This window comes from Eretmochelys imbricata, chromosome 3 (genome assembly GCF_965152235.1).
Source record: "Eretmochelys imbricata isolate rEreImb1 chromosome 3, rEreImb1.hap1, whole genome shotgun sequence".
NCBI classification, from domain to species: Eukaryota; Metazoa; Chordata; order Testudines; family Cheloniidae; genus Eretmochelys; species Eretmochelys imbricata.
The window spans coordinates 146439207-146461746 of record NC_135574.1 but is presented as its reverse complement, the minus strand read 5'-3'; the positions used below and the strand labels follow the sequence as shown (position 1 = coordinate 146461746).

Below are 22540 nucleotides of genomic sequence, written 5' to 3'. Positions count from 1 at the left end.
ATTTTAATCCAGCCCTCAAGCACCCACTGGGGAGCAGGGTCTGGGGTTTGACCTGCTCCGGCGCTCCAGTCAGGGAGCGAGGTCTGGGGGCTTGCCCCACTCGGCTCCTAGAAGCAGTGGCATGTTCCCGCTCCAGCTCCTACATGTAGGGGCAGCCAAGGGGCTCTGCATGCTGCCCCCACCCCAAGTGCCACCCCCACAGGTCCCATTGGAACCACGGCCAATGGGAGCTGCAGGGGCGGCGCCTGTGGACAGGGCAACATGCAGAGCTGCCTGGCTGCAACTCCGCATAGAAGACGGAAGAGGGACATGATGCTGTTTCTGGGAGCTGCTTGAGATAAGCCCCACCCCGAGCCTGCACCCGACCCCCTCCCATGCCCCAACCCCCTGCCCCAGCCCTGATCCCACTCCTGCCGTCTGAACCCCTTGGTCCCAGCCTGGAGCACACTCCTGCACCCCAAACTCTCATCCCCAGAACCCGCACCCCCAGCTGGAGCCCTCATGCCCCCCACCCCCCTCAGTCCAGAGCTCCTTCCCACACACTGAACTCCTCTTTTCTGGACCCACCATAGAGCCCACACCCCCAGTCGCAGCCCTCACCCCCTTCTGCACCCCAACGCCCAATTTTGTGAGCATTCATGGCCCGCCATACCATTTCCATACCCAGAAGTGGCCAAAAAGTTTGCCCACCCCTGTTCTAAAGCATCACATTGTAAATACACTTAAATGTAAGTTAGAACAATTTAGCAAATAAAATTACAAATAAATGTAGTAGTTACAGTACATACTTCCTTCGCCATCATCTGTAACCCCCAACACCAATCTAAGCAGACACTGGGCATGTTTCCTCTCTTTTAACAGCACCTCTGCATAGCCAGGGAGACGAAGAAATAATCCAAAGGCAGCCAAAGAATGAGCTGGTATGGGAGACATAGTTTGCACTGCTGATTTGATTGGTGGAGGCTCTGCAGCAATTGTTTCTGGGGCTTCGTAAACTAGTTCTCCTGATTGCTCAATGGTAACCCATTCAAACTGATCACTGTCCTTCTGTTTCTCTTGTGTAGTGGATGTAACTACTGGAGCACTCACCTTCAAAAACAACAAAAAAGTTAACACAATCCTTGGAAGTAGTCATCATTTAGAGTCAATTCTTGCAGCACACAATTTCATTCCGGTCAGGGGTGAAAATAAGCCGGTACAGCATACCGGTAAAAAGTGGCTGCCAGTACCGGCCCGTATCCAGCTGACTTTAAAGCGCTGACACAGCAGAGCTTTAACATCACTGCCCCTTTTGCGCCCCCCTGTTGGCGGCCCTGCCCTACTGCGGCAAAGGACCCTGGTTAAAGTGCTGCCATGACAGCGCTTTAATGTTGTTGCCCCTTTTGCTCCTGCCCCACCCCAGCCACTGATTGAGGGGGGGAGAGGGCAAAAGGAGCAGCTGCCCCGGGGCCAGCAATTTAAAAGGACCTGGGGCTCTGGCCGCCGATGCGTAGATCACCTGCGGCATGAAGATGAAAAACGACAAAAGAATTCATTTATTATTATTTATTAGAGAGAAGCTGTTCACACACCTGTTCAAAAAAGGAAGTGAACTGGCTTTATTTTAACTCTTAAAACAAGACAACCACAGCACAATGTGGAATTTTCCCCCCATTTCCTTCCTTGTACTAAAACCAGATCATGAGCAGCTGAGCCAACTGATATTACAGGTGGCAATAAATCAATGTTCACACAAAGTAGAATGTCTCAATGGTAGTGAGAGGTTAGGTCGTTTTATGGCCACACACAGTAGCCAAGAGAAATTTATAGATTAGGCAGTAGGATACTAAAAGCAATTATTCTCCACCATCAAAAAGGCTCTGCAAAGTGCTGAAAGCACCCAATACCTAAAAAGGGATGCCAGCACTTTGCAGAATCAGGCCTTGGGAAGCCGTAGCAAACATATTTCAAAGCATCATTAGGATAGAGCTAGCATGTTTCCATGTACAAACTTAAATTTTCCAGAGCACTAATTACATGAAAAGAGAAAACGTTCGCATGAAGACAAAGCAACACACTTCATTTGGAAGTCTGTATGAACAAAAATATAAAAGAAATGTGAGGTGCACATTTCCATTCCTCTACTTGCAAAGACGGGAAGGTGCCACCTCTTTAGGGGTAGAGTGAACATAGTTTCAGTGCCCTATTTAAGCACAGCCTTAACTCTGCATTTCATGGGTTCCAACTTTTTTTTTTAAAAAACACTAACATTCTTAAAAGGTAACTCATGCTCAAACCCCTAATTTTTGCCTGCAACTGTAACTTTACCTAAAAATTTGTTTGGAAAGTTGCTTAGAGTTTGTGTTTTTTTGTGGTGGGGGAGGAGTTTGTTTATATATTTGTTTTTAATGGTTCCAAATTTTTCCTGTTCCTGTGAAACCCGAGAGTCTACAAATGGAGAGACCTGATTCAGCAGACAACAGAAGGCTGCAACAAAAGGACTGCCTCCTTGGTAAACTGGCTGAAAAACTGCCTGATAACCACAGTTCTCAACCACCACCCTGACTGTGTAACCTGATGCTTCAGATGTCTCAGGTTTGTAAAAATGGAGTTCCACTTCTGAAATCTCTATAGGTCTGCAGAATCATGACTCTTTGCCTATAGAGCCTAGAAAACAAGACTCTGCTTCTGCATCAACTTCCTGAAGTCTGAAAGTCTTTATTAGGCTCCCCTGGAATTCTTCCACATCTTTAGAAGGCTCCTCTCGGCCCTAAGGGAGTCAAAAGAGGTTCTTCAGTGATTAAAGTCTTATTTAGGATCATAGGGGGAAAGGCAGGGTAGTCAGAATAGCCTTAATTAACCTAAGACTCATAGGGATGGTGGGCCTCCAATAAGCACGAGGCTCAGCAGTGTACCGCCAAAACATTCAGAAGCCAGAAGATCTATACAAGCACACATATGCATATACAGCACAAATCACTAGTTTCAATCCTGCACCCATTGTAGTCAATGGCAAAAGTTCCACTGACTTCAGTTGTGGCAGGATTGGGCCCCTCTGTTATACTAGCAACTATTTAAATTCTAGTTTTAGACACACAGGCCCAGATTCATGCCTGTTGTAACTACTGTGGATGTAAAAGCTTCTTGCTGTAGCTTACAATATCTTCTTATTGAAATTCTGAAGTACAGCTATTTGGAAGGAAGAGTACTACTTACTGAATCAGAATCTCAGATACCAGAGTAGCTGCTTACTTTCTCCTTGGAGGATTCCCATCTGAGCAACGACAAGGTCTTACCCTGCTTAAATTATGAAATCTGAGGATATTATAGCCTGATGTAGTACTGGCCATGGGCAATATATGTAGTACAATATACTACAAAGAAACTGATTACTTGCATAGGTTTTACATAATTTTCTTACATTAGAGGAAATTTGTAAGGTTTCAAGTTTAACCCTCTCATCCCTCAGAAAGGCGCTGAACAGTTTTCCTTTCACTCTCCTTTGGTCTGATTAGGCATTTCTAATACCATTTAGGTTGGAGACCTAATCAGAAAAAATACTAAGCTAGCATGTCCCATGCTCCTACAAATTACTACATTACCCCTTCTATATAGATTCTGTGAAGCTCATGCCTTGCTGTAGAGGTAAAATGACCCACTGTCAGCTGCTTTACAGAGAATCGTTCTTTATCACAGTTTGAGGGAAACAGTAACTCTTTCAGGAACTTTTAATAAAACTAAGTTAGACAAACTAAGGTGGTCCAGAGGATAACGCGACTTCTTATGAAAACGTGTTACATACTTTTTCCCTATTAAAATCTTTGAGTCCATGAGCATTCCTCTCTCTATTAATTTCACCTTTACTACTGATGTCTATGGGTAAGACTTTTCTTTTCCATTATGGTTTATGAAGATTCCATTTTCTGCAGTCAAACACTTTCTTCCATTTCTTGATTGAAGTCAATGAACATTCAAAATATTCTGATATTCCTTTTAGAATGTCACACCAATGATTGCTCATGACTGTTGAAGTGTGAAGTACACAAAAATTCTCCCAAAGAGATGTTCACCTTATTCATGAGTAACAAAATAGCAAATATTTTATATTACTTCTTCAGTATGATTTAAAGGAGACTTTCAGAGGATTTTTTTAAAATGGGGTTGTGCTTTTTTTAAATGACTGAAGGCAGCTTGTACGTTTTTATTTTTGCATTTTTTTAAACTTTTGAAATAAGGAATATCAAGTGTGTGTTTTCTTTGGCTTTGCTGGAAAAACTGTTAAAGGTGTTAGAGCACATTTATTATAAGCTCTTGCTCCTTAAACATTGGGATATTTAAGAAAACATTCAATATTTAAGAAAAATTTCCTTTCTCCAGTGTGTCCGTCATTAGTTAATAGATCAAGTCCCAGATATATTAAATAGCGAATTTTGATCTATGAACTATTGAGACAGCTTCACTCCTCTAAGACAATGTAAATCACAGAGCCCAGGACCAAGCATGAGAGAGCTGAGAACAATGCATTATCAGTCAAGGGGATCCAGCTACAGAATAAACTTCCAGAAAGACTGGAAAAAAGAAAAGGAGTACTTGTGGCACCTTAGAGACTAACCAATTTATTTGAGCATAAGACTGGGTGAATCCAGAGTCCAACCATCTTTAGGAAAATGCTAGAAAGCTTGTAGCAAAAATGACAACTTCCTACACACACACATGCATCTACCCAAACACGCTTCCCGCTTTCTCCCCCAAAAGAAACCCTGCAACAAACAAGTCAACCAAACAAAAAACAATGTTAAGACAGCAGAGTTAACTATTAGAAATAATGCAAAAGTTAAAGGTTCCTATAAGCAGTATTAGTGTAGCCACACTGTATATTCCGTAAAAGCTACAGATTAAAAACAAAAATTTCATGAGTAACATGAATGCTTATATTTTTTGTTAACTAAAAGATTACACTTCTACAGTGCTCAACACTCAACGGTCCCCGGTAATACAGGACCAAGCACTGAGGAAGTGGGAAAGGTGGTTTGCAAACAAAGGAAAAACAGGGTATGGCATCATGGCAACTGGTACAGTGTCCTCGAGCATCCCATCAGAATGCCTGCTTAGAACCACCTGGATGTCTAGGTTGGGTAGGCTTTGATGCAGAGACAGAAGGGGGAAGTGATCTATGCCTTTAACCCCTGTACCTTTTTGCTCTGCAGGCTCTGACTGCTAGCTGGGGCACAGTACCGGAGGGGTTGCTGAGGCCTACAGCACTTCCTGGAAGAGGCTGGGGTGTACATCCCAAGGGACTTTAGGGTCACCCATGACTCCTTTAGCCCATGGAGCTTCGTGTCTATCTGCTCTGAAAAGACCAAGGATCCCCAAAGGGCAGGACTTGTACAGTCGGTTGGACCTCATGCAGAAGCCCAGAATACTGCAACCAGGAACTCCTACACATAGCCACTGCTGAACCTATGGACCTGGCAGTTGAGTCAGCTACATCCACAGCAGCTTGTAATGAGACCTTTGCCACCAATTTTCCCTCATCCACTAGCAAGGAGAACTCTGCATCACACAAACTGCATTTGGATCCCCAATGAGTAATTTACCATTGTATGTCCTATTCAGAACTTCTCACTCAGGAAAAAATTCCTAACTTCAAAGGGAGGAGATTTTAATGAGGATATTTAATTAGCAAAGCTGGAGAAAATGTGTCAACATTTGATCAATCAAATGCAAGGTATAATTCATAGGATGATTTTTAACTCTTAGAAAACAAACCATACAGAAAATATTTGGAAATGACTATAGTAAGAAAAAAGCTAGCACATACTACTAGACAATCAAACTGTTTGACTTACTTGTTGAATTACATCTGGATAAAGCATAGGAAGTCTTTCTGCAATGAGGGCCAACCCACCCATTCCTGCAAACACTTGTAATGGAGACTGAATGGGACATGTTTCAAGAAAAGATTCATCTAGCACTGCATCCATACACTCGTCACCTGGAGTGACTGCTTCCTCTTCAGGACAGGACCCCAGTAAGTCTGCATGTTCTATTTAAAAAACAAAACAACAACAACAAAAAAACAGAAAAAGAAAGGAAGACCCAAACCATTAAATGAAGTGGTATCTTAAAACATGAGAATGTTTACTTTTTCTCCTCCACTCAGAAAATAAGAACATTATACTTATTTCTTCAGCAAATATTGAAGTCTTTAAGGGGGTTAAACATGTCAGTACAAGAATAGCAACAGAAAATCTAACTTTTCTTTTGGTAAAACCAAAACAATATATTGCCAAGTCAAATCAGGTTATTTGACTGCTAGCAAAAATGATGTGGACTCATAAGATATGAGCCTAAGGAAAAAGAAATTTAGCTTGTTTAGTAAGTGTTATGATCTTCCAGTCAGATGATGATCTTGGTGGTGCTGCTCCAAACTGCAAACTTCAAAAATTTCAGAATAATCTTGGACTTATGACCTGAGCTCAAGTAATCAGGTAAAAAATCATTTATATCTTAGAAAGAGTTAAGATGCTTGCTAAATTAGTGCAAATGAAACTACAGCTATGACGCAAATAGCAGTAAGGCAAGAAACAATTATTTTACAATAGGCTATTCAGTGAGCCTGAGGCATAATACTTAGCTTGAGGCCTAGTCATAATAATAATTAGCATAAGACCTGCTGTAAGTTAGCATAAGTCAGAAGATTTAGCAGTATCTTCTGATAGACTGTTAGACTTCAAAGTCTTTATTTAGCTAGACATTCTTAACCACATTATATATATAGAGAGAGAACCAACTATCTGCGTAAATGCTTACAATAGTCAGAACCCCAAAAATGGATAGCAGGAATGACAAATATGGACAAGAGGCCAAGACTTAATAAAATATGATCTTGAAGATAAGCAGGTGTAAGAAATAGTTGCACAAAAAGGAATCAACCCTGCCACTCAAGATGGCAGGACCGTGGCGACCTAAACAACACTCATCTCACCACCCCATGGATTCGTGAGTATGTGTCATGTTGATTCTGCTGTTATCTTTGTTTATTTTGTTCTGTGATTTTTCTTATCCTGACGATGTTACTAATAAAACTCAAAGCCTTTGTGTGTCTGTCTCACCAATCGTCATCATAATTGATCTCTAGGTAATCACCAAAGGACAAACCTATTAGTAATGAGTGCATTTTGCACCCCAAAATAATCCTAAGGCTAACCATGTGTTAGGAAATGAGGGCAAATTCAACCAATATCAACTCTGTGGATGGCCTGTAGTACCACAATTATAGGTGACGGTGCACAGGTTACCAGAACTGCAAAATAGTTGGATTTCTACAATCCTTGGGCTTTGTTTACAGGACAAAGTCCTTCTTGCTTTGACCTCAGGTGCAAATTTAAGCCAATTTACTAAAACCATTGCAAAACTCTGCATGGACTCCTATTTTAAGAGTGGCTTTTTTCATTTAGCTTAAGTACATTATGAACAAGTTAAACTAAACAGATAGAAGCCACTCTTTGGGCTTATCTACATGGAGAATTAGTGCACTGTACAGCACTCCAGCATGCCATGCACTAAGTCTCCATATAGACAAGGCCTTAAGCAAAATAAGTATAAAACCTTGTATGGACATGATTTAAACAAAATCTTCTTAAATTCATTCCTTAGGTTAAACCTATCCATAGTTCTCACACAGACAAGCCCTTAGATCAGTAGGTTTACCCAATTCCACAGTAGACCACTCCAAGTATGAGGAGCAGCATGGGAGAAATCATGAAGGTGTTTGTTTGAAAATTTAACATGAGGGTGATGGAGGTATGAATTGTTGGCCAATCAATGGTGAGAGCTGATATCTTGACAGTGAACAAGAAATGACAGGTAAGGAAGGGATAGGCTGTGAAATGTCTTGAAATTGAAAACACACCACTTACATTTGATGTGATAGGAAAGGGTAGCCAGTAGAGGGCTGCAAAGAGAGGGATGACATGGACAAAAATAACAAAAAAAAAATTTTAAGTACATCGGAAACAGAAAGCCCGCTAAACAACCACTGGGGCCTCTGGACCATAGAGATGCTAAAGGAGCACTCAAGGACGATAAAGCCATTGCGGAGAAACTAAATCAATTTTTTGCATCGATCTTCACAGCTAAGGATGAGAGGGAGATTCCCATACTCTTTAGGTAACAAATCTGAGAAACTGTCCTAGATTAACTGTCATTAGAAGTGGTTTTGGAACAAATTTATAAACTAAACAGTAAAAATTCACCAGGACCAGATGGTATTCACCCAAGAGTTTTGAAGAAACTCAAATGTGAAATTGCAGGACTAACTGTGGTATGTAACCTATCCTTTAAATCAGCTTCTCTCCCAGATAACTGGAGGATAGCTAACATGACGCCAATTTTTAAAAAAGGATCCAGCGGCGATCCCAGCAATTACAAGCCGATAAGCCCAACTTCAATACCGGGAACACTGGTTGAAACTACAGTAAAGAACAGAACTGTCAGACAGACAGATGAATATGATTTGTTGGGAAAGAATCAACATGGTTTTAGTAAAAGAAATATCACGCGTCACCAATCTACTAGAATTCTTTGAGGAGGCCAACAAGCGTGTGGACAAGGGTGATCCAGTGGATATAGTGTATTTAGATTTTCAGAAAGCCTTTGACAAGGTCCCTCACCAAAGGCTCTTAAGCAAAATAAGCTGTCATGGGATAAGAGGGAAGATTCTGGTAACTGGTTAAAAGATAGGAAACAAAGGGTAGGAATAAATGGTCAGTTTTCAGAATGGTCTGTACTGGGACCCATACTATTCAACATATTCACAAATGATCTGGAAAAAGCGGTAAACAGTGAGGTGGCAAAATTTGCAGATGATACAAAACTAATCAAGATAGTTAAGTCCCAGGCAGACTGCGAAGAGTTACAAAAGGGATCTCACAAAACTGGGAGACTGTGCAATGAAATGGCAGATGAAATTCAATGTTAATAAATGCTAAGTAAGGCACATTGGAAAACAATCTTAAATATACATATAAAATGATCTGGTCAAAATTTGCTGTTACCTCTCAAGAAAGAGATCTTGGAGTCATTGTGGATAGTTCTCTGAAAACATCCACTCAATGTGCAGCAGCAGTCAAAAAAGCTAACGGAATGTTGGGAATCATTAAGAAAGGGATTGATAAGAAGACAGAAAGTATCATATTGCCTCTATATAAATCCATGGTATGCCTACATCTTGAATACTGTGTACAGATATGGTCATCCCAACTCAAAAAAGATACATTGGAATTGGAAAAAGTTGAGAGAAAGGATTAAAAAATTATTAGGGATATGGAACAGCTTCCATATGAGGAGAGATTAATAAGACTGGGACTTTGCAGCTTGGAAAAGAGATGACAAAGGGGGGATATGATAGAGCTCTATAAAATCATGACTGGTGTGGAGAAAGTAAATAAGGAAGTGTTATTTAGTCCTTCTAATAACACAAGAACTAGGAGTCACCACATGCAATTAATAGGCAGCAGGTTTAAAACAAACAGAAGGAAGTATTTCTTCACACAACTCAGAGTCAACCTGTGGAACTCTTTGCCAGAGGATGTTGTGAAGGCCAATACAATAACAGGGTTCAAAAAAGAACTAGATAAATTAATGGAGAATATATCTACCAATGGCTATTAGCCAGGATGGGTAGAGATGGTGTCCCTAGCCTCTGCTTGCCAGAAGCTTGGAATAGGCGACAGAAGATGGATCATTTGATGATTACCTGCTCTGTTCATTCCCTCTGAAGCATCTGGCATTGGCCACCGTTGGAAGACAGGATACTGGGCTAGATGAACCTTTGGTCTGACTCAGTATGGTCGTTCTTATGACAAACTGATGGGCTAGGAAAGCGACCACTGCAGCTGCATTCTGAATGGATATGAGCAGGGCAAGACTGCATTTGTCAAGGCAAGACTGCATTTGTCAAGGCAAGACTGCATTTGTCAGAGAGAGGGATGTTGCAGTAATTGAGTTTTAGTTGTGTGGTGCAGAGGAAAGGCAGTCTCTTACAGATATTATGCAGAAAGAATCAGCAAAATTTAAGCATAGCCTGGATGCAAGGACCTAGAAAGAGGGCCTAGTTGAAGATGATGCCCAAGACTGGCCACCCAGGACATTACAGACCTGAGCAACGGGCAAGATGTTGGTGTTGTCCACAGTGATCTAGAAAGGAGATAGCAAGAAGAGCCTGTGGTGGAAGAGATTAAGGGGTCAGTTTTAGCCATGTTTAGATTCATCTGAAAGCTAGATATCCACAAGGAGATGTCAGAGAGGCTGACCAAGATTTTCATTTGGGCAGAACGAGACAGGTCGGTAGTAGAGAAGCAGAGTTGAAAGTTGTCAGCATAGAAATAAATGGTAGCTGAATTTGTTTGAAGATCAGATTACCCAGAGATGAGGTGTAGAGGGAGAAGAGAAGGGGACCAGGGAGAGAACCCCGAGTAACCCTTACAGAAAAATGGAGGATGGATGAGGAGGATCTACTTCAGGACATACAAAAAGAGTGGTTAGAGATAGTAGGAGAACCAAGAAAGGATAGAAACAAAGGAGGACAGGATTTCATAAACAGCATAATGGATGGTATCAAAGGTGGCTGACAGCTCAATGAAGAGGATGAAGTATTGGTTCTGAACTTTAGCTAGGAAGAGGTCAATAGAAACTCTGGCAAGAGTAGTGTCAGTGGAGTGCAAGCGACAGCAGCTGGACTGGAGAGGACCTAGGATGGAATTGGAGAAGACAAACTCCTAGACAGCGACTGCAGACAGCACATTAAAGAAGCTTAGAGATGAAAGGGAGAAGTGACAGTAGTTGAAGAGGCACGTGAGGTGACGAGTGGGTGTTTTTAGATGGGAGAGACTACAGAAAGCTTGTATTGTGATGGGAAAGAGCTAGGGAAGATAGAGTGGTTTAGGAGATGAGTAAGGAAGGGGATAAATAGGTGCAAAGGAGATGGGATGGAGCCACTGGGACAAGTGGAGAGTTTAGAGGAGGTGAGCAGACAAGAAACTTCCTTTGTGACAGGGAGACAGAGGAGGGAATTGTAGTGAAGGTGATGATGTACTTGTCAATTTTGTCTTGACAGAAAATCAGTGAGATCCTGTGTGGAGAAATAAGTGGAGACAGGAAGAAGGGAGGGTTTCAGGACTACGTCAAATATGGAAAAAAGGCAGCAGGGAGTGAAGGTATAGAATTCAACTAAACTCAGTAAGTACAAAATTTAGTAGTAGAGTTGCTTTAATTTCATTTCTGTTGTTCTCTGTATCTTATACCATATATCTTTGGAAGATTTCAAAATGTTTAGTATTAAAGACCCTATGCACTATAAATCTCACCACTTCTCTCAAGCGGCATGATTTAGGAATACCAGCAAGGGAGAAATGTGAAACAGCCTGAAGTTAGGCATGTCTTGCTAAAAATAAAAAGCTGAAAATACAGCAACAGAAGTTGAACACTTACCTTTTTCTGTGTGGAGACGTTTAAAGGAGTCTGTCTTTGACAGGCTTGGGTCTGAGATCACTTTGGAGCCAAGCTTAACTGTCAAGTCTATTGATCGGTAGCCTTGAGGGAGTTTACGGTCATATAGTAGAGTCAAAAGCTGGGCAAGTGTCATTTCAGCTGGCAACGGCTGGCCTACACAATAATATAACCAGATCATTTTCCAGACAAATTTATGAAAATTATTTATGATTAGATTACTTTATTACACCACCATAATCTTGCTCCTTCACTTATGCCACAGCTACAAAGGAGAATTTAACATCCTTGGGTCCTAACAAGCTTTTACTTCCTGACCACTTCAGTAAAATTTGACAGTGAAGTCCGTAAATTTAAACTCATCCTGTCATTGCACAGATTCCATCAGTCTGGAATAGACTACTGGATACCCACAGACACAGCTCACTGGACAGATTAGTGCCCCAATGCTCTCCATGTATTATGGAATCACCGCTTCAGGTTTCATAATTAATACTAAGTTTTGCACTTTATTCTGTATGAAAAACAGCATATCCTCCCCCAGTTACAGCACTTGTTCTGAATAAAGAATGAATTTTATGAGAATTTACCATTAATTAGATGGTTAAAATTTTAAAAATGAGTCCCTTAAGAAATTTAGCATACATAATGCCAGACCTTGTGTCCTGAATTATTTTAACAGAATAATACAGGCTAAAACTGCAAAGCAACAGGATTCTTAGGAGCAATTGCTCGTTCAGAGATTGGTCTAGTCTTTCTGGCCAGAAACAAAAATTTTTAGAGGCCACTTCAGAGAGAAAGTTTGACCCCTTGTGTTTAGGAATTTGACATAATTTAAGGTAAGCGTTTGCGCTCTCATCTTTTCTTACTGGGAGGCAGCCAGTATAAGCCCACAATAATCTCCAGTTTTACGAATAAAAAAAGAATGGTCCTGTTGATCTTTTTCAGTGGAAAGAGGGTCTGAAGATCTCTTAAAGTAGAATTACTATGTAATTTATAAGCTGATTGCTAAAGTTGCAGAAAGGTACAAGGCATAAACATCTAATCTCTGTGCAACTGAGAACTCCTTTCCCCTGCCAGATGTAAAATCCCATGAGCAGACATACTAAGTGGAGACTGGTAATGGGACCACCGGGGTGAGCGTAACCAGATTGACTGAGGTAGGTAACCAAATTGATAGCTTTGATTGTTACTAAGAAATTTACTCCACGAATCTCACAGAGAAGCAGCACTGTATTTGATTACATGCCCCATATATCTTACACGTTTTTTCAAGCAGGTAGTTGTCTTGTGTCAAAGCTGCTTCCACTTAAGAAGCAAGCTTTCTTTCAATGGCTTAAATTGTTTCTCCACAGGCTGCCAGGGGACCCAATGCATCTCCTTAAAGAGTAAATGAAAGGTCTCTGCTCCCTTAAACAAGAGATACACCGCAAAATGAAGTGACAGAAAACCAAGCTTGCTGCATCTGCGAGACAGAGGCAAAGCCCTGGACTTGTAGGGCAGGTTCTGACCATACAGACAAGTCGCCATCTGGGTACCAAAAATTTAGCCAGTAAGCTGCCTCAAGTAGCAGCTGTGGGTGTAGTTGCTCAACAGTCCACTTCTGGCTGACAAACTGTCTGTGCATGAAAATATGTATTCAGTTTACTGGTAATAAAGTTCTCAGATTTTAAAAATAAGGAAGCATGGTCAAATGGTTAGAGAGGTAGCCTGGGACTTGGAGACCTGGATCCCTGCTTTGCCACAGGCTTCCTGTGTGTGGCCTTGAGCAAGTCACTTGTCCCTCTGTTCCCCAAGTCCTTTTCAAGGCAGTGCTTTCCAGAATACACCTCTAATCCTGTCAGTATCACATTTTTTCCTAGTGGGATGACCTGGCATTTGGCTGTATTAACATGCATGTTTGAATAAACCCAGTTTATCAAGCAATCCAGATCGCTTTGCCTAAATATTTTAGCATTGACTGTAACTCTGGATATTCTTGTTTGACCTCAATACCTAATCCTACTTTGAATCTTGACCTCAGCAACATCCCATGCAAGGTTCCAGTCTAAATTACAAATTGTGTAAAAAAGTATTTTATTTTACCTGTTGTGAATTTGCCACCTTTCAATTTAAGTGAACATCCCCCAACCACCCTCATTCTTGTTTTAGATGGGGAGAACGGACGCTCTTCTCGAAACCATTTATAACTCTATATATTATCACAGCCCCTCTTACTTGTCTCCTTTCCTAAAGTAAATAATCTCTTTTCAATCTCTCTTCATATTAGAGTTTTCTGTACCTCTAATGATTCTCATTACTCTTCTCTGAACCCTTCATTCTGCAATAAGGTGACCTGTCATCTTAATTAATTTACCACTCCACCAGTCAGAGTCATCTACAAACATTCAAAATATTGAATAGCACATGGCTGCTTTACATATTTTTCATATGAAAATTTGGCTAAGACATGCTATTTTAGGAAGCATAAATATTGTGGCATTCACTCAAGGACACAGATACTGGCAAATGAACTTCTCTAAAGCCCTAAAAGTTGCTATCCACTTGAATTTATCCTTCAGAGGCCAAAAACAGTGAGGAAGCTTACAAAAACTCTTGTTGCTGGGCTGCAGGGGAATCTTTTTTTAATTAAATTTGCCACCTCAAGAGCTAGAGAATGATTTTCAAGGGAAGCCAGCATGTTCATACCTCAGTCTTTACAGCCAAGCTTCATAGACACATGAGCTGCTAGAGTCTCACTTTCATTTGAAAGGCAAATCAGTGATAAAATGGTTATAACCCTGCAGTAGGTAGAGGTGAAAAAAGGAATGCAGATATCCATCAGCATTATACTTACTATTTAATATTGCATGTGTACATCATGGTTTGTTTTTTTTTTAAACTGAAAGGAAAGTTAATTATTTCAACAATTTAAAAACAGTTCTTGAAGTTACCTGGTAGAAGTTTATGGTATAGATGAAAAACTGGAACGCTAATGGTCTTGCTGGAAGATTCCCCTCCTGAGGAAGAGCTACCTACTTTATCTGCCATCATTCTGCCTCGTCTTGACGGTGGACGAGGAGGAGTCGATGAAACAGCTCTTTTTGACTGAGATTTCAAACCTAGTAAAAGAAATGAAATGTTCAAAGTAATTTTGGTTTCAAAAACCTCTCCAATTAACTCTTTAATGCAAGACATTCTCATTACTAGCAGTGCTAATAGTGGGAATGATTGCTTACTTCCTCTGTGCAGAAAAGTTATGCTAGAATTGCATATACTCCTCTACCCCAATATCACGCGGCCCTCGGGAGCCAAAAAATCTTACCGCGTTATAGATGAAACTTATATATCAAACTTGCTTTGGCCTCGAGCATTTCCATTATTAATAATCACTTCCTGCCCCCTGACTGATCCCTCAGACCTCCCGACCCATCCAACCCCTCCCCACCCCCACCCCGTCCCCTATCCACACCCCCGCCCCCTGACAGGCCCCCCAGGACTCCCACGCCCTATCCAACGCCCCCGTTCCCCCATCCCCTGACCGCCCTGCCCCCGGAACCTCTGAACAATCCAACCCCCCCCGCTCCCTGACTGCCCCCCTATCCCCCGAGACCCTCTGCCCCTTATCCAACCCCTCAGCCCCGGCCTGGCACCCTTAACATGCTGCTAAGGGCAGCGTGTCAGAGCCAGACACACTGACGCACTGATCCGCCGAAGCATGCAGCCCCACCCCCCAGAGCGCTGCTTTACCACGTTATATCCGAATTCGTGTTATATCGGGTCGCGTTATATTGGGATAGAGGTGTAGGTATTTGAGATTTACGTATTTGGATTTAGAGCTGCTATTCTATAAAAGTTCTGAGGCACCTTTGATTTAATTACCAGGCTATCCATCCCCCTGAGCCAAAAAACAGAAGATATAATCACCATTTAAAATATGAAGCCAAATTGCATTATCCTAACATCACCGACAAACACCAGCTCTTATCGTTTCATTCCTACCCTTAAAGCCTGAATAAAGAGAATGGTCTAGCAGCATGCTCTGCTGTAAAAATATTCAGGTTACGTCAAATCAAAAGTGAATGGGGAAAATGTGAGGCAGCTTACAAAGTATCTTGCTGTTGGGCTGGAAGGGAAACTTTTCTTAAAGTTTAAGGGCTAGAGAATGAACTTCAAGGGAAGTCAGTATACCCGTGCTGCAGTCTAGCTGCAAGATTTATAGATAGATGGGCTGCTGTGAAGTTTCACTTTCAGCTGACACGGTGGATCAGTAATTCCTAACTTGAGGGTCCCACTTTACAGAACAGCCTGCCAGTAACTCCCTCTCTTTCACAGTGACAACCACATAACATCTTACTTAGTATTTATTTTGATTTCTAAAATTATACAAAACAGGTGCCTGTATCACATATTTAATAGCGCTGGAAACCAGTCAAGAAGGACATGGGACCAAAGCGCAGTTTATGACACACAGTATTAACAACTTTAATACCCCAGTTAATGACAAACGTCTGAATTCAAGCAAATACCACACAGCTTTTGTGCCCTCCTGATATTGTCCTGCATCCAGAGACACTTTAGTGACACTACCTGATTTTATCAGCAAGGAATATGAAACTTCTACTCAATAGCAGGGAATAATATCAGACAACATATAAAGACATCTCAGATTAACCAGGCTGTCCAGTACGCTAACAAAGTCTGCTGACAGATTTAGACAAAAATTTTTGCTTTCTGCACAGCCATTGTAAAAGGTTCCAAGAAATTCCTAACACAAATGATCCGATTCGGCATGCAGCTTCTGTCACTGGCACGTGGTCTTCCTACCACTTCAGTTGTCATAGGTTATCAGGAGACCATTGTTGATCCAGGGGGACAAAGCTACAGAACAAGACACTTTGGAGCCACTTCACTGGTAGCAAGAGATTATCAAGTCCTACCATCCACATTACAACTACAGTGGTCTGTCAGAGAAACAATATTCTCTCTTGGAGCCCTCTGGAAATGCTCAGGTTCTGTGAACCTCAGAGGGCAGACCATCAAAACAGGTCCCTTGACCAAACCTCAAATCATAGCAGACAATCATTAGCCCATGACATGCGTAAAATAGCCTTCTATCCCCCACACCAATCCCAGCAAAACACTAGATAAGAATGTGTCCAACTATGAATTCGGTCATGTAAAACAGTCCCATAGTTTATCACAGTGGCCATGAAATCCTGAGAGTTCTCCGAAAAATCAAAATATGGAAAAGAGAAAAGGAGTACTTGTGGCACCTTAGAGACTAACCAATTTATTTGAGCATAAGCTTTCGTGAGCTCCAGCCCACTTCATCGGATGTATACTGTGGAAAGTGTAGAAGATGTTTGTTTTTATACACACAAATCATGAAAAAATGGGTGTTTATCACTACAAAAGGTTTTCTCTCCTACCCACCCCACTCTCCTGCTGGTAATAGCTTATGTAAAGTGATCATTCTCCTTACAATGTGTATGATAATCAAGGTGATGTGTATGATAATCAAGGTGGGCCATTTCCAGCACAAAGGAGAGTGATCACTTTACATAAGCTATTACCAGCAGGAGAGTGGGGTGGGGAGAGAGAAAACCTTTTGTAGTGATAAACACCCATTTTTTTCATTTGTGTGTATAAAAACAAACATCTTCTACACTTTCCACAGTATGCATCTGATGAAGTGAGCTGTAGCTCACGAAAGCTTATGCTCAGATAAATTGGTTAGTCCCTAAGGTGCCACAAGTACTCCTTTTCTTTTTGCGAATATAGACTAACACAGCTGTTACTCTGAAACCTGTCAAAATATGGAAGGCATCAAGAACTATGATCATCACCGACTAACAGCACTCCAGTTGTGAAATTTAACAGTTAGTGCAGGAGGTTCAGCAGTGCAGCAAGGTGACATGGATGCTAACACCAGCCGCATCTTAACTCCACGCTGGGACTTGTATACAAGATGCACATACACTATTCAATCCAATTTTGTGATGGAAAACCTGCCCTTAATGTTGGATGCAAATAGCACAGATTATTGACCATCTGCATGCTGCTAAAATATTTTTATACATGGGATTCACTGTATACACAAGAACCCAGTTTCACAAGGTTGTGGAGACAGCTTCGAAGAAGTGGAGTGAGTGTAATCTCATTAGTATTATCTTCTTGAGCGCGTGAATTGATCTATTTAGTAGTAGCAAATTCTGAAATGTACACATCATCTGGTTTATTGAAGCAAAACATGGGAAGAACATACAATAATGAACAGAGAAACAGAGGTACTCTATTGACTGAATTTATTTACATGTTTACTTAATTCTACAAAACCTTTCTTTAAAAAGTTATCTGAAGCTGCAACAGTTTCAAGTTTCCACCAGAGTCCTACAGATTCTGAGGACTTTGTAGCAGAACTGCAGCCTAGCTTGCCGTAAAGAACACAGGACCTTGCATATACTTACACAACAAGCTGCAGTTTAAATAACTTTTCATGTACACAGTATTTAAAGGTGCATTTGTGTATCTACGAATGTATGGAAAAAACTATCTATTGTAGTGTCTGAGAAATAGTGTGTCCATGTAAGAATAAAGTTACTTACCCTGAACAAAAACTAGTTTTCTTCAAGATTTGTAGTCCCTATCTGTATTTCATTGTGGGGTATACATGCACCCCAGGAGCCTCAGAGAGGAAGATTTTTGCTTGTTGGTCCTTGCCTGTGCTCTTCTCCTCCTCATGCTCTGAACCAAGCATATAAGGGATCATGTGAATTGACTGCCTCTCCAGTTCCTTCTTTACTGTAAACCATACATCAGGATCCGGAATAGAGGGAAAGGAGGGCAGGTAGTGGAATACATATAGGGACCACACATCAAGAACTCCAGTTAATATACAAGCTAAGTAACTTCTCTTTCTTCAAGTGATGGTCCCTATGGGTATTCCACTGAGTGTGGATGACAAGCAGTATTCATTGAAAAGTCAGGTGTGACGACCTCTGTGGTACTGATGACTGGGAGGCTGCAGTGCTGAAAAGATGCGTCAGCTACAGAATCTTGCACTAGGGTGCAATGTCTTGTGAAGGTATGGATCGAACTCCATCTTGCTGCTTTACAGATTTCAGTATGAGCAACATGTTGAGGAAAGACTACTAAAGCATTCTTGGCCATAGTCGAGTGGGCTCTCACACCTTGTGAAGGAGTATGCCAACTCCTAACACAGCAGAACGCAGTGTGTCATACACTTCAAAAATCTCTGGGAAGAGATAGCTTCCCCTCTCATTCATTCAGCAACAGATATTTTAAAAAAGTTTAAGTGATTTCCTAAAAGATTTTGTCCTTTGCAGGTAAAATGCCAAAGCTCGACAGACACAGAGGATGAAGTCTCTTGTCCTCACGGGAGATGTGTGGTTTTGGGAAGAAGACAGGTATGCGAATTGTTTGATTCAGACGGAAATTTGAAATTACTCTAGAGTAAATTTGGGGTGAAGTCTTAAAAGAAACTTTATCCTCATGGAAGATAGTGTATGATGTATCAGTCATAGGGGCCCTTACCTCACTTACCTATCTAACTGAGGTGATGGTAACCAGAAAGGGAACCTTCATCGATAGTAAGTTAAACAGCATGAGGCCAGAGGTCTGCTAGGAGACTTTGTTAATGCTGAGAGGACCAGACTGAGGCCCCATGGTAGAGCAGACTTTGTCACAGGAGGGAAGTTTCTGATTAGACCTTTCAGAAATTATTACAGTCACAGGGTGGATGAAGATGGAACGGTTGTAAATCGAAGAATGACAGGCTGTGACAGTTGCTAAGTGTAACCATAAGGAGCTAAGGGAAAGCCCTGAAGTCTTCAAGGAAATATACTCTAACATAGTGGGGAAATCAGAACCATCTGGGGTTATCAGATGATGTTGACACCCGACAAAATATTTTCCACTTAGTTATGTAGCACTTTCTAGTAGACTCTTTCCTCCTATTGTTAAGGGTTTGAACCACTTCCAAACATGTCCTTTCTAGGTTCGATGCTCATCAAAATATTAGGCTGTCAGATAAAGAGAAATTGGATTAGGATGCCTGATCTTGCCCCATCCTTGGTCAATAGGTTAGGGAAGGACTCGATATAATGATGTATAGGAGTGCTGACATCTGAAGAATAATGGGCCCCAGAATTGCCTGGTCCATCTGAAAGAAGCCAGGAGAACCACCGCTCCCCCAGAATCTGAGGTGATAATGGAATGGAAGATGTACATTAAGTGCCCTGACCAATGGATTAAAAGTGCACCTCCTCTGGAGCCCTGACCCTGAGCCCTCCTGGAACTGTACCTCATCTATTTCATGCTCTTGGGACACAAACAGGGCCTCAGATGGAGACTCACTCACCCTCTCCCCTCTCGCCCCAGCCCATCAACAAAACCTGCTCTGAACCACTGAATTGTGAAATTCCCATTCGTTGTCCTTGGAGAAGTACCTGCTGAGGCTGTCTGCTAGTGTATTGTGTATCTGCTGGAGGTGTACTGCTGATAGAGTAATCTGGCATCAAATACACCAGTTCCACAGATTAATAGCTTCTATGCAAAGAGGGATGGATCTTGCTCCCCATCCTTGACGTAGAAAACTGTCAATATGCTGTTCATCATCACTTTAGTGTTGGGATTGTATAAATGGTAGGAACTGCTTGCAGGCCTTGTGGACTGCTTGTAATTCAAGGAGGTTTATGTGCATCCTGGATTCTTGGGGAGTCCATGTCCCCCCTTGAGCTGTATGCTCTTTCAGATGGTTGTCCCAGCTTAGCAAGGAGGCATCCATGAACAAAATTCTCTTGGGTGGGGAAGGAGTGAAGGGGACCCCCCCACACACATACAGTAACTCCTCACTTAACATCGTCCTGGTTAATGTTGTTTTGTCGCTGATCAATTAGAGAACATGCTTGTATAAAGTTGTGCAATGCTCCCTTATAACGTTTGGCAGCCACCTGCTTTGTCCACTGCTTGCAGGAAGAGCAGCCCGTTGGAGCTAGGAACCAGGGTGGACCGGCAGCCCTGCAACAGCTCCCCTAAGTTCCTTGTGTGGTAGCTGCCCAGCAGGCTATCAACTGCCGGACAGTTCAGCTGTCCCTCCCCTGACTGCCTTGGAGCTGCTCCTGGGAGCCTCCTGCTCGCCCGGGGGTAGGTGGGGGGAGGAGGGGTGCTAACGTCAGGGTATCACCCTTCCCCCTTCTCCTGTACCCCATCTTCCCAGAGTAGGGACACACATGACAGGACTCAAGACGGAGGGAGTTTGCTGGCAGCAGCTGCTGTCTCAATTTGCTGATCTACTTAAAAAGGCAGCGTACTTAGAGTGGGGTCAGCTACTTAAAGGGGCAATGCACATCTCTCCCTCTGCCATGCTGTGTCTCCTCCCTCCATTCCTGCTGCCTTGTAGAGTGTGAGGCTACATTAACGTGTTAACCCTTGAGGTCTCAGCCGAGTGCTGGTTCATCACTTAGCAGTAAGGCATTCCCTGGGAAATATCCCACTCTCTTCCACCCTTTGACTCCACCACCTCAACCAAGCTTCACAATCATCATTGCTGTGTTTAAAGTAGCATTTTTCAGGAAAATAACTACAAAGTTAAGCGAGGAGTTACTGTACTCTCTGCTCTCCCACCAAGCTCTCCTACTCTCTGGGAGGGAGCAAGACTAATTTATCCATATTATCTTTGCTTGCCAAGTACACTGGTGGTAAGCAATGAAGGTGAAGTCTTGCAAATGGTGTCATATAGGCACAAGACGCGACATGACCTAGGAAGATGAGACATGAGCAGATCAGTGTCTGTCTGTGGTCTCAGTCTGATTGGCTTGACAAGGTTCTTTATGGACTGGAATCAGAGAGAAGTGATGAATAGGGATGTTTTGCCTGAGAGAGCAGGAGCAAGGTACAAGGGGAGGTAACAAGCAGATGTCATGAAACATGTAAGGTGGTATGTAAATTGTTTGTCTCAGTCTATAAATGTCAAGGTCCCCTTAACCCACTGTGTGGCTGAGGGGACAGCAGATACTCCCACTGCTGACTGAGCCATTCACTGCCACTGTGCACTCGTGTTAGTGTATCTGTAACCACGGAGCCAGGACACTACAACTGCATCTTGAGGACAATAAACCTAGCCAATGGCCTTTGTTACCGAACCGAGCCTGTGGTCTTTCTTATGAGTAACACTGAGGTCTGCTGAATTAGCAGGCAGCATTATCTGCTAGTGCTGATAACACTAGAGCCTCAAGAACAGAAGCACTTAGCAGCTGTAACAGCTTAGCAGCCTGGACAACATTACTGTGGCAATGACATTTCAGCCTTCTACACTTAACATGTGCTAGTTGACTTTTTGGAAGACATCAGCAAAAAGTCCCATATAGAATAGTACTGTGAAGAGACTGCAAGTATGACTGGAATGTATGACGTGTTTGCACATTTCATTGATTTTGATGGGAAGACGAGTGTGTGAGAGAGATTTTGGATGATGAGTCAGGAGGGAGAAAGATTTTGTGGATGAGGAGATGGTGTATGTGTATTTTTGTGAGGGGAGATGAATGTGTGTGTGTGCATGTGTCGAAAGAAGAAGATAGGTACAAGTACAGAAATTAGAAGCAGGGAACACAAGAGAGAAGAAAGATTGTAAATTTGGGGAAGAGGAAGATAACCCAACACAGGAGAAGAAAGATGAAAAAGAAGGAGAGTACATAACATAGTAACTACTATTTAAGAGAAAAATTGAGAAAGACAAAGAGATAGATACAGAATAGTGAAAAGGAAGAGAGAAGAACACATAACTAGGATAAAGAAAATTTTTAAAAGGTTTCACTTAATAGGAAGGATGAATTAAAATGATGCAATAAAGAACCAGACTTTTAAAGTCTATTTAAAAAAGGGACGGGAGATATAACATGGTGCTTGTGAGATCAGAAATGTGCTTAGGGTCAGCCCTGGCTGGCTATGCTGCCTCTCTCATAATTTTATCTTTTTAAATGTTGACCAAAACGTGTTAGGTTTTCTTGTCCACTGGTACATATGAAAGCCCGGGTTTTTGATTTTGAAA

General features: G+C 41.9%; 1 protein-coding gene across 1 annotated transcript in view; it reads right to left on the bottom strand.

The window, feature by feature from the left end:
* The window catches only part of BIRC6 (baculoviral IAP repeat containing 6), a 323928-nt gene that overhangs the window by 105819 nt on the left and 195569 nt on the right, over positions 1-22540 (bottom strand). The window contains 4 exon segments of the mRNA XM_077813548.1: positions 789-1089; positions 5829-6025; positions 11473-11646; positions 14424-14591. Coding sequence (XP_077669674.1) covers positions 789-1089; positions 5829-6025; positions 11473-11646; positions 14424-14591 — 840 coding nt within the window.